The following is a 13,384-nucleotide window of genomic DNA, read 5'->3' on the forward strand; positions in this document are numbered from 1 at the left end:
GATACATGAAACAGTCAACACGAGGGGTTTTTTAAATGTTTTTTTGGTGGTCAAATTGTAGGTCTGAGCACATAAGGGTAAATTTACTAAGAGGAGAGTTCTATTGAAGATGTAATGTTGCCATGGGGAACCAATCAGATTCTATTATCTTCTCGAATGTGCTAAGAAGTAAAATCTGATTGGTTGCCCATAGCTACATCCCCATCTTTAATAGAACTCCCGTCATAGACTGTAACATTAAGCGTAGAGTCAGTACTGCAGCCAAGGCACTCTCTATGGGCAGTCTGTAAGTCCCGGACCTCCTCAGTGAGGAAAATGTTGGTCTGGGCTGCGAGGTCATTCCCTATAACCAGCTAGGCCACGCCCTAACCCACAAGACTACGCCCCTTTTTTTGGACTGCTGCTTCACCGCAAGTTCTGAACACATTGCACTGGCAACATATAAAAGTTGGGGACTCCACTGCTCCCAACTCAGTCCATACAAGATATAAAACAAAATGAAGTACTGTGACAAGTAATCACAAATATAGACCTCTTTTATATTGTCTGAAACCATAGCAACAGCATAATTGTGTGCTAACTCGGTGTCACGTATGCACCATAGGGGTTTTCAGAAACATTGGAGCATGCTCAGTTGCAAATCATCTACGAGAAGATCCCCTGAATCAATGGTACCGTCCACCTCAAATATTCTTATTTAATAAACATTACATTATAAAGGCTAGAAAACAGAATGATTTCACTTAAGGATTTATATGGTGTACATATTCATTACTGCTAAACAGGGACACTTCCAAACATTTACCCCGGTGCCGGGAAATTAGGACTACTAGCTGGAGCCGCAGGTGGTAAAGGAACTCAGACAATCTTCCCCTGAATCAGATGCCGGGAACAAGTCCCTGGTCAATTGCCAGCTTTAGAAAAAGAAAAATCTCTTTCTACTGTGTAAAATAAGCCGTTTCAACACTGGCAGAGAGCACACACTTGTTTAATAGGATTATTCTCTCCATTCAGGCAGAATACAGAGTCCTTTTTTATGTACTGTAATCAGCTCAATGGGCTAGAAAACATCTTGAATATAGTTGTATCCATATGGGTTAGACGCTGGGTAATAGTTCATTGCTTGACATAACCAAATACAAGGATATACGGAAATAAGTTTTCCAAGGTGACAAGTCCGGTGTAATCACTCAATAGCGTTTCCACCTTGAATGTATATATTCCAAACGTGCCCAACTCCCTCAGAATGTTGGGATATCAGGAAGGAAGACAGAAAGCATTTCCTGTGCCTGTCCTAACTTTTCATCTTACGATGTGCCAGAATACACTTAGGAGCAAGGGTGTCCCCTTTTTATGGTCTGATGTGTGTGTAGTCCTGTTGAGGGGTGGGATTCTTGGGCTCATTTGCTGGCTTATAATAGCGATCTCCTGGCTGGGAGGTCTCTTGTATGTTTGGAAGTTCCCACATTCCATCCGCTTAATGGGAATGTCAGATATATTGTTTTGTAGGAGAGAACAGTAACAATTGATATCTACTTGTAGGTCTTGTGGTGCTCTCCACTGCAGAACAAAGGTTTAGGCTGATTCTAGCCCACTGGTGACAGCTGCATCATCGGTTCTGTTGCTGGCAGAGGAGTTTGGAAACATTGAGTTGTTGGTGATATGCCAGCAGTTGTTCCCCATCTAGGCCTTGAGTTGTTGGTGATGGGCTGGCAGTTGGCCTCCATCTAGGCCTTGAGTTGTTGGTGATGGGCTGGCAGTTGTTCCCCATCTAGAGATTGAGCTGTTGGGGATGGGCTGACAGTTTGCTCCCATAAAATGCTATCGTTTTTTTTGGAAATGGGTTGGCAGCTGGTCGCATATAAGCCTTGAGTTGGTGATGGGCTGGCAGTTGTTTCCCATCTAAGCCTTTAGTTGTTGGTGATGGGCTGGCAGTTGGTTCCAATCTAAGCCTTTAGTTGTTGGTGATGGGCTGGCAGTTGTTTCCCATCTAAGCCTTTAGTTGTTGGTGATGGGCTGGCAGTTTGTTCCAATCTAAGCCTTTAGTTGTTGGTGATGGGCTGGCAGTTGGTTCCCATCTAAGCATTTAGTTGTTGATGATGGGCTTGTAATTGGCCCCCATCTAATCCTTGAGTTGTTGGTGATGGGCTTGCAGTTGGTTCCCATTTAAGCTATTGATTTTAGTGATGGGCTGACAATTGGTTCCCATCTAAGCCTTGAGTTGTTGGGTATGGGCTGACAGTTTGCTCCCATCAAAGCCTTTAGTTTTTGGAAATGGGTTGGCAGTTTGTCACATGTAAGCCTTTAGTTGTTGGTGATGGGCTGGCAGTTCGTCCCCATCTAAGCCTTGAGTTGTTGATGATGGGTTGGCAGTTGGCCCCATCTTGAGACTGAGTTGTTCGGGTTGGGCTGACAGTTTGCTCCCTATCAAAGCCTTTAGTTTTTGGAAATGGATTGGCAGTTGGTCGCATCTAAGCCTTGAGTTATTGATGATGGGCTGGCAGTTGGCCCCATTTACACCTTTATTTTGGATTATTTGGTAAGATGGCGATACTGTGTACAGGGGTGTGTGTTTGATGAGAGAAATCACTGTGCTAATTGCTTGGCTACACCTTCTGCTTCCAAGGACCATTAATAGTATAGGCAGCGAGCAAGTCAGGCAGGTGAAACCCAATCCCCAAAAGCAGCTCCAATTTCAAGTGAAAACGGGGCTGTGGTGCTCTAAATATTTCTTCGGGCTAATTGAATACCCCCTATATATGAGTCCTGGGGATGGGTGTGAATTATTATGTCCACAGTCAATAGGTCGACTACTATTGGCCCACAGGTCAACCCTTGACCCAGGTCGACATGGTCTGGGTCGACTTTAACCACCACCACACCACTAATAATGCGGTTCTGCTGGCACTGCACGAATCCGTTGGCATCCCCCTTGTGTTTGCATTTCTGCGCAGACGCATTTCCTGTGCAGGCAGCCGGCGGGGGGCGGAGAGGGGCGTCGGGCAGCCCCATTAGCATATGGGAACTCCCAACATTTCATGGGGATTCCCATGGGAACGCTGGCCATTCTCACGCTAATGAGGCCATGACACGTGTGCGGGGGTCGGGCTGTGTGTTACTGCGTAACATCTATTTGCAGGACCTGCGTGCGAATTGCACTTGCGAATGGGTGACGCCAGCCAACCATTCGCAAGGCAGGGTTTGGTGGGCTAGCAAGGCTTTGATTTCGCAGCCTTGCGAGTTAACCAGAATAACCCCCATAATTTGGGTCATCCCCTCCCCCAAAATATGGATAATTTGGGCTGCTATAAGATCCGCTGTCGGTCTCTTCAATGTTGATTTTTTTTTTTTTATTACTATGTTTTTATACTTGTATTATACTTTTATAGTATACTTTTATACTTGTATTTTTATTGCAGTCGTACTTCTATTTCTACATGTCATGTCCCGTATTCACCCCATTCTTACCCTTGCTCTGTACCCCACTTTTTTTGTATCCTTATTCTCTGTTATAAACTAATAAATACAAATTAAGAAAAAAAATTGAGTTCAGCATCCGTGTCATGGACTAGATCCAGATATTATATGACATTGGCACGGGCATCAGCTGGCATATCTGTGCCTCTCATTGCCATGTTCAGTTAACTAATTCAGGCGGTCATGCTGGAGTATGGGGAAGCAACTCACTATAATACCGCAAACCCGGGTCGGACCCGAGATTTTGAACCTTGGCAATATCCTGGGTTAAAAGTGCGATGTGAAAGGTGTATGAGACAGCTGCGTCTAACACTGTGTGGTCTTAGTATTAGCCGGTGACGGTAGCCGTACGCTACTGTATATAGCGTATTGCACTGCCCTATTACACTATACAGATGTGTCCTCATACACCTATCACATCTGGTGCTCTGCCATAGTGTATGCTACTGGGAAGGTAAAAGCACAGTCAATGATTTGCAGTAAACTAGGTACATATGCTGCTAATACGAGGGTATGCATACCACCCAAACGTTCAGCTGGACAGTCATGTTTTTTGGAGACTGTCCCATCTGCGGGCAGGGGGAAGGTTGGGGGAGCATTTGATCGCCATATCTCAGCAGAGCAGCGGAATAACACTGAGAAATGAAGGCCTGGCGGCAGCCCAAATACACAGGGAATCCAGAAGACATGCCCCTGGACTCCACCCCAAACATTGTGGCCACACCCTCAGGGTCCCGAATGATAGGACCTAACTGTTGGGAGGTATTGGTTTGCGTCTTAAGATGTGCGTGTTCTTCTACCAATTCCTGCTCATTTTGCTGCCCACCATTTTTGTTTAAAAGTCACAGACATATGACGACCTGGGAAGTTTTCATACATCTGAGCTATGCTACTGCAATATATTACAATATTATATGTGTACACCATATGAGTCAACCCACTATTGTGATACAGTAACTAAACTATTTCTATGCAGTATTTGTTTTGTTAAATTATACTATACAATGGGATGCGATCATTTGGGTGTGGTGGGAGAATAAAAGAGTGTGCCGAGCGCAGCGAGGCTCCGTGCCCGACGCATGGCGAGCGCAGCGAGCGATGCGAGGGGATGCGGTGAACTTCAAACTATGGGGGAGATTCTCTAAACTAAAAATGCAGTAAAAACCCCATTATCAGGGTTTTTACCGCATTTTGGGATGCATCCCCCGCCGGGTTACCCCGGCGGGGGGCAATGCCAGAAAAATCTGGCGATGCCACATAGAAGCCTATGGGCCCGGCGCAGCAGCAGCAGCGCCGGGTAAGGGAGGGAGGGGAGAGCCGCCGGGTCCCCACGGGACCCGCTGACTCTCACCGCAAAGGACAGCTCTTAACGCAAGAGCTGTCCTTTGCCATAATTATCGCATATGTTAGTGCATATGCGATAATTATGAATGCGCTAGACGGCGATAGGGGGCGGTAAGGGGCGTGGATGTTAGAGCATCCCCCCCTGTGTCCATGTGAACTGTGTTGACATTCAGGTAAAAAAACAGTGAAAAACCCCATGTCGACCTTTTGACTGTCGACCTAGACATTGTCGAACTAACGACCTTTTGACCTATAACCATGTCGACCTTTTCCCATGTTGACCTAGACCCATGTCGACCTTTTCCCATGTCGACCTAATGGTGTCAACCTAATGATTGTTGACCATCATGCTGTAGACCAAATGATCCCAACCCTATACAACAGTAATGCACCCTGTAAACCCTATAATGACTGCATTCAGTATGTTAACTACATATCCGCTGTTATCCTTTATTTATATGGCGCTACAAGGGACCCACAGCACCGAGTACATAAACGGATATACAAAAACAGTGATCAACTACATCAAACCAGTGTCTCCAGCAAGTGTTACAGCCGCTGCGATGCACATTCCACACCCATCCCATCTACACCGGTAACTGCACCCCGGATCTGCGCTGCGGCTCTGCCACTTTCCATGTTGGCCTCTAGGACTGTTTGGGAACTATTCCCAGGATTCCTAATCACTATGGCCCTTATTCAGATCGGAACGGTACGGCCCGCGTGCGGCCGTACCGCCGATGTTTTTGGTCTGCACATGCGCAGAGGTGAATCTGCGCATGTGCAGCCCCCTTCGCCGCAGACGGATTTCGTCCGCCGCAAAGGGGGCGGATAGGGGCGTGAGAGGCATCATGCCCTCATTTCCCTATGTGTACGCCCCGCGTTTCATGGGCGTTCCCATGCAAACGCGGGGCGTATGCATGGTAATGAGGGCATGACGCCACTCATGGGGGCGGAAAGCTGACGTCGCCGGATGTCAGCTTTCAGCCCCCATACAAGCTACCACACGGACGATTGTCCGTGTGGTCTTAGCTTGCGGGAGCTGCCGCGGCGTGCGGACCTGCCTTCGATGGTCGACGACCATCGAATGCAGGGGGCAGCTCCCACCATGGTGGAGGCGTAGCCTCCACCATTTTAATGCGGATCGCCAGCCGTCCGTGTACGGACGGCCGTGGCGATCCGTAGGGTGGGCGGGGATTGGTTTGTGCGGCCGGAGCCCCGTGTGCGGCTCTGGCCGCACCAACCAGAATAAGGGCCAATATGAGCTTCGCCTGTTCCTAATCAGCGACCAATCAGAGGAAGCTCTGGGCTATTTAAACCCAGCAGCTTGCCTGATTATGGTGTTTTCTCCCTGTTATCTTGCCTGTCTGTGCTCTATAGATGCCTGTGTCCTGAGCTGGCTTGTCCTTGACTACGTCTCCGCTTGGTTACCCAGGTACTGACTGCCTGGCTTGTCTTACTTCACCACTTCTTCCTGCAGTGACCTCAGAGTGTCCTTAGTTCCTTCCGCTATCCCAACTGGACCCCTCGGATATCAGATCCCTTGTACCTATTCTCCTGGTGCAATGTTCAGGAAGCATACAGTACACAGATGGAATATGTATAGGTAGCGATGTACTTTGGAAGTCCGTTAAAATAACATTAAACAATAAAACGAGTTGTGTTAACAGGACTGGAAGTTGCAGCCTAACAGGGTTTGCTGTCAGGTAACAAAAGGAGTTGATCACTGGAGTCATTAGCACAACAATCTCTTTCCTTCTGAGACAGCTACAGTCTAGGGACCAGAATTCTGTGACAACAGGTTGCTCTAACGCTGAAACCAAACCGTCCCATTCACCAGTGTTCATCTCACACTGATGGAGACCGCGAGCTTCCACTGGACACGGGGAATCTGCAGCCCTCTGTGTGCACAGTCCAGTACTACTACAATGAGGTACCAGGATAATATGGGGTATATTTATAAATCACCTCGCATTAGCCCCGATCATTGGAATTAGTTATAGTCAGTCGTCAAGTCAATAAGAAATTAAAGATGGCCAGGGTTTAATAGAAAACACAAGCAGGGGCGGGGCTGCGATAGGACCCCTCCCTGTGATTTGTTTTTTTGAGCCGACATGTGACGACAGGTGGTATTTCATGTCCTACCATCCAATAGGGCATTGTGGGAGAATAAAATAGTGTGCCCGAAGCATGGCGAGCGCAGCGAGACATGCAAGGGGACGAGGTGATACGTTTTAGTGTCCAAGTCGACATTCAGGTAAAAAAATAAAATAAATGTCGACCTTTTGACTGTCAACCTTGCCCATGTTGACCGAATGACCTGTTGACCTAGACTCATGTTGACCTAATGGTGTCGACCCAATGCTTGTCGACCAACTTCTTGTAGACCTAATGAACTATACCCGTTGGCTAGCAGGGGGGGCAAGTTCGGGAATGCTTCATTTTAGGCAATTGTGGTCGTTTAGCAACCCCATAGAATCCTATGGGGCTGCTTTTGTGAGCAAACACTGGAAGTCATCATTGATACCTGTGGCGAACCAAAATTTGGCCACACACACTGCAATACTGGAAAATGGTCTGGTACTGCACATCTTGTGGTCCCAACACAAATCCAATGTCTGATAATAATGTAATAAATTTAATTTTTTTAGCAATATGCTTATAAGTGCAATGACAGCGATAACCCCCTCTATGGGCGGTATTCAATGTGAATACCGGCGACGTGCAGCGAATCCTGTTTAGGATTCGCTGCACATTCGCCACTGGTCGCCGCGTTCCGGAGCCTCGCCGGCTCCGGTATTCAATGAGTCAGGGGCTCGCTGCCCCTGACCGGCGAACGCCGCAGGGAGCCTGAGGACAGTGGCAGGCAGGGAGATGGAAGTCTCCCTGCCTGCCCCAGAACGTTTGTGGGGGGGAGGTGGGCTCCCCGGGTGCCAGGCAGCACAGGCTGCCCCCCGGGGGTGCCAGCAGGGGACCGGGTATATTCACTACACCCGATTATGAATATGTAATGATCGGGTGAAGTGAATATATGAATATCTAATGAGCGGCTCAGCTCCGGCCCCCTGCTGGCTGGTCTGTGTAAAAAAAAAAAATATATATATATATTTTTTTATTAAATATATATTCATGTGCTTACAGCACATGAATAAAAATAGCATGCCCCTCCTCAGAATAAAATTCCAGATTTTTTTACACCAATTGGAAAAAACAAAACACTTTATTTTAAAAGTTCACATTCCACTTCACCATAAAAAGATAGCGATTGCTACTTGGTGAATCATGGCGAAAAAAACCTTGAAATGTATTCGCCATCTGGTCATTGAATAGGGTGATTCACCGTTTTAGTCAGAAATTCGCCTTACAGCACAAAATCGCCATAAAAACCTGGCGAATCAGCCTCATTGAATACCGCCCTATATCTCCACCATCCAAACAGCCAAAATCAATTCTATGTGGCCAGCTATGTGTGCCCATAATGCACAGTGATCCTTTTGCTTGGCACATCGGACGAGCAGCAAATTCATCCTATGCCACTGGCGTTAATAATCTCTCTTAAAGTAGGGCAACAGCTACAAGCTGAGTATAACCTGAGAAAGGAAACTTTAAGAACACTAGGTGGCGCTACAATTCTGCTAAAGCCACAAAGGTAACATTTCCTGAAATTATAAAACAACCGATTTCTTAGGATTTACGCAATTAAGTTTCCCATAACTGTATCATCTGAGCTACCTGTTCCCTCTGTTTTCTATTGCAAAAGCAAAATTGCCAAATGAAACGTTAAGCAGAGTTTGTCCCCGGAGAAAGTTTATTCCATCTTTAATGGTTATAGGTATTGCAGCCTATATAAGCTGTATTAATGATTTTTTTGTGAATCCCCCTCTCACAGTGATGTGAAGTCAGGACAGGCAGAGCATCACCTGTCACACCCAGCATATTCCAGAGTGTAGACTATAAAAAGGATACTAGTCTTATTTGGAACAATTTTATCTGATCCCGATGGATCGGGCGGAGAAATAGTCCCAAATCAGATGTTTGACGTCCCCATCGGATCCGATGAGTGGTTCCGTGCGCATTGCATTTGACCTGCTGCCCGTCTGACCTCGGACTGACCCCCCCTCCCGGCGGTGGGGAACGGGGTCGCATGCGACACAACGCATGTGAAAGGATCGTATGCGCCACATCGGGAAGGTCCTGGGCGGGTCAGGGGGGAAGGATGGCCATACACTGCTGCGATACATCGCAGTAATGTATGGCCACCTTTACAACCATACAAAGAAAAATCTAAATAATCTAAATATTATACATGCATCAAATAAATAAATTAATACATAATAAAACAAAATAAAAATTTAATTAAAGACATACATTAATACTATACATACATCAGATAAATACAAATGAAATATAATACATAATGGTACTTATGTAGTATCTGGGCTGCCGATTTTTTGATTGTATGCCTTAAGTTAAGGCATACAATCAGATGCGATGCGATGCGATATCGCATCGCATCGCATCGCATGCGACCATCGGATGCGATGACCCGATTTTTCCATAGGAATCAATGTTAAAATGGACTGAGTCCATTTTAACATGGAATTCAATGGGAAAAAGGGGTCCTTTTCATACCCCTACTATCCAAGTGGGCATGGAGTTGGATATAAACCTGTGGCGAGCGTAGCGAGCCACCGAGCCCGAAGCGTGGCGAGCGAAGCGAGCCCCGCGAGGGGCCGGTATTCTGTGTCCCCTCGCGGGGCTCGCTACGCTCGCCACGCTTCGGGCTCGGTGGCTCGCTACGCTCGCCACAGGTTTATATCCAACTCCATGCCCACTTGGATAGTAGGGGTATGAAAAGGACCCCTTTTTCCCATTGAATTCCATGTTAAAATGGACTCAGTCCATTTTAACATTGATTCCTATGGAAAAATCGGGTCATCGCATCGCATCGCATCGCATCGCATCGATGGTCGCATGCGATGCGATGCGATGTGCCCGATTCGACCCGATTTAGAAATCGGCAGCCCAGATACTACATAAGTACCTACATAATAAATAGAAATGAAATGAACTAAACACATATATTAAGTTTATACAATATGATAATGATAGGGTATGCAGTCGGGAACCTGGCGGTCACAATCCTGATGGTGAAATGCCGACTGTTGACATGACCACCAGCCGGAATCCTGGCGCACAGGGTCTATTCTCCCTTGTGGGAGTCCGAGACCCCATAGAGGAGGAATAGAACCTTGTGACGAAGCGAGCCATTGTGCCCGCAAGGGGCCTCTTTGTGCTCCCTTCCCTGTCGACATACCAGCGGCCAGGATACTGCTGTTTCTCGACAATCTGTGGCCATTTTTACCAACACGCCCACTTTCCGACACTCAACAGCTGGAACACTGAATGCCGGTCATGTTTCAGCTGGCCGAAAATTGTGTGTGTGTGTGTGTGTGTGTGGGGGTATTCAATCTGGGATTCCGGCTGTCGTCCAGAAAGTCGGAATCCTGGGCAGTTTTCTTTTCTTCTGACTGTAACTCGACAGCCGGAATTCAAGGTTCCAGCTGTCAAGTGTCGGAAAGTCTGCAGAACGACGAAATCAGCCAATGGATTGGCGAAAAGCGGCTGTGAATTCGACAATCTGCAGCCGTTTCTGATAAAACAGATCCGACTTTTTAAAAAGTCGGATCCAACACCCTTCAACGCGGTCATTAATGGCAGCATTGAATAGGTGACTACTGATATTTCCCGTTGGGAAATATTGGCTCAGATTGAATAACCCCCTGTACAATAGCAGTAAGTTGCACTTGCACTTGCACAGTAAAAAGCTTCACTTACTAGGTTTGCACTTGTAGGAGACCAGCAGATATTTGGTTGTACCGGGACATGGGTCCAGCCCAAACACACGACTGTTCACGGGAAGCTGGCAGGACCTAAGGTTCTGGCACTCGTCCAGTACTTTCTGCAACAATAAGATACAGAAAACCTTGTGAATGTAGAGTATCTCACCCAGAAACAATGTATGCATTTATAGCGAGGGGGATTCTATACATGCGGACAATACGCTATCACACGCACCGCTACATACATATACACATGTAATCAGCTGATCTTATCTTGTGCTTTGTGCTACATTATATTAAGGAAGGAAACTCAGCCCCATATCATTTCCCGGCCTTATTCCTTATCTACTCACTGTGTCATGGAGAGAGTCTCCCATACAAAAAATTATATATAGACTTCAACTACATATGAAATAATGTAAAATGTGTCACACCAGTTGTAACCCTTTAATGGGAGACAAATCATTAAAAAAGCCATAATGATCTTGTTATTTGCATTTATTTGTTTGTTTTTCTGTGGACAATTTTTGGGGGGAGATATTCCCACTGAAATTTGCATATCGGTTGAAATTGGCCGAAATAGCAGAAATCAGTTGAAATTGGCCAAAATAGCATGTGTCTGACGTCCGATCCAATGCACGGTCCCTTGCGTGCGCATCGGATCAGACCTGGAGGTCACATAAGATCTCCAGGTCGGATCCCCTCCTGGCGGCAGGGGTCACATGCAGAAGGGCCACATGCGATAGTTCTCATGCGATCGTGCTGCCATGAGGGTTCCGAGCGACTCAAGGAGAACTGGATGCGACTTTTCCCGTAGGAGAAGTTGTATAGTGTATGGGGGCCTTATCCCTCCCACCCTTCTGCAAACGGCCCGGCGTCAGTCTGGGTTTGCAGTTGCACATGCACAGCAGTGCACAAACCTCGACCATCGGGGGGGCGCCAAATTCGGCACACTGAATCTGACCCTTGCAAAGGGTAAACCCCCAAGCCATTTGTCAAGTATTGGGGGACCCTATTGCTATATCTAGGTGCGGCATCCCAAAAATCAGCATAAGCCAGAAAGCCCAGATCCGCACACCAGTGAGAAAACAAAAGTGTTAATAAAGGTTATACAAATGTCTATGGATGGATTGTATGTGCAAAAAAACGACAAATAAAGATAAACTAAAAAAAAAAAAAAGGTTAGCGTTAAGAAGCCAGACCAAATAAATCTAACCAAGATCTCTGAATTCTGTGATCATGTGGGTCCTGAATCTGCTTACTGGTATCATTCAGTGTGCTGGGGGAACTATGTATTTTTTTCTAAGCTGCATAATGTGGGGAAATCAGGGAGATGGCTAGACTCTGCAGGGAGACAGGGAGACCGCTACTATTTCAGGGAGTCTCCTGCAGAATGTACAGCGCTGCAGGCGCCTTATAAATAAAATGTCATAATAACAGATAACTATGCGCTCACTGCCCCAGTACCACTGTGTTGGTTTATATCAGGGGTGAGAGGATCGGGCACTTACTTGCAGTGCAGTCTGTGCAAGGCATGTGTGGTGAGAGGTGGGCATGGCGCCTGGCGTGGTGCAGGCCGGTGAACTCTGCAATGGACGCCCATAAAACGCAGACTGGATGCTGACCGTGGAATGACGAGGGCACTGCAGGGTCAGATGTTCCCCGTCACAGGCGGACACTGTGTGATTCTGCAGCAGTTTCGTCAGATATCCTGGAACAAAGCACAAACCTTCTTACCATGAGATCATTCACACTGTTCCTGACTCTTCTATAAAGTGAGGTTGCATTAGTGCTTTTCAGTATTGTAACACGTTATACTCAGCAGCCCTCCATAGAGCTCGTACAAATGGTGCAGCTAGATACATCCTGGACACAACCGTGTACTGGGTCCTGGCTCTGTCATTAATGTGCCTCAAAGCTTTCCTACAATATAATGAGCTACATTTACTAAGCAGCGCATATGAAATCCCAGCGGGACGGCGGCTGTCTCTTGGTGGTACTCATAGGCGCCGAAACCGTGGGTGCTCCGGGGCCCGAGCACGCACGGAAAGTGAGGAGCACCCACGGCACGGGTCACGGCAGTGGGGTCCCAGCAGCGGATATGCCATCAGTAACGGGGGTCCCTGCGGCGGATGGGAACTAGTAGCGGTATTAATACCGCTGCTAGTTCCCATCTTCCGCAGGGACCCTGCTGCTGATGGCATATCCTCTGCTGGGACCCCGCTGCGGCCCTGCCACTGCTGGGATCCCCGATGCGAGCAGCGGTGAGTCCGGAGGGGGTGGGTGGTAGACTGGGGGGGGGAGCACCCACCAGAAAAAATTAAATCGGCTCCCCTGGTGGTACTGCATCCCTCACGGCCAACGTAAAATGTAGAAAAAATCCAAAATGATGTGGGGACCCTTCCAAATTGGTAACCAATCAAAAGTCCATTATTTAATGACCATCAGGGAGCCTTGTGCAGATAGAGGCTTGTGTACATCTCTGCTAAGGACATCTTTTCAGAGAGTAGCATCATTTAAATACGAACTTGTATATAGCAATGTTAAACCGAAGGAAAACTGAAAGTAAACAATCTGTACATACAACGGACCACTGAATATATCTTCAACCAACGAAGGACACTTTGGCATCAGCTCTCACCACGCATCTCCTGACTGTGTAACCTGGATCCTCAGCACTAGATCTGATCCACCAGTAAGTTCCCAAATTTGCTGCAATT

The 13,384-nt window shown here is 47.1% G+C and overlaps 1 protein-coding gene across 2 annotated transcripts in view; it reads right to left on the bottom strand.

Annotated features, from left to right (window-relative positions):
- EVA1C (eva-1 homolog C) overlaps nucleotides 1-13,384 on the bottom strand; it is an 83,664-nt gene that overhangs the window by 12,350 nt on the left and 57,930 nt on the right. For both annotated transcript variants that reach the window (XM_083171828.1, XM_083171827.1), the window contains exons 2-3: nucleotides 12,176-12,375; nucleotides 10,660-10,783 (exon numbers count right to left, since the gene is read on the bottom strand). In XM_083171828.1, the coding sequence (XP_083027954.1) occupies nucleotides 10,660-10,783; nucleotides 12,176-12,375 (324 nt within the window). The remainder of the gene's footprint in view (nucleotides 1-10,659; nucleotides 10,784-12,175; nucleotides 12,376-13,384) is intronic.

This window comes from Crinia signifera, chromosome 2 (genome assembly GCF_055691185.1).
Source record: "Crinia signifera chromosome 2, ASM5569118v1, whole genome shotgun sequence".
NCBI classification, from domain to species: Eukaryota; Metazoa; Chordata; class Amphibia; order Anura; family Myobatrachidae; genus Crinia; species Crinia signifera.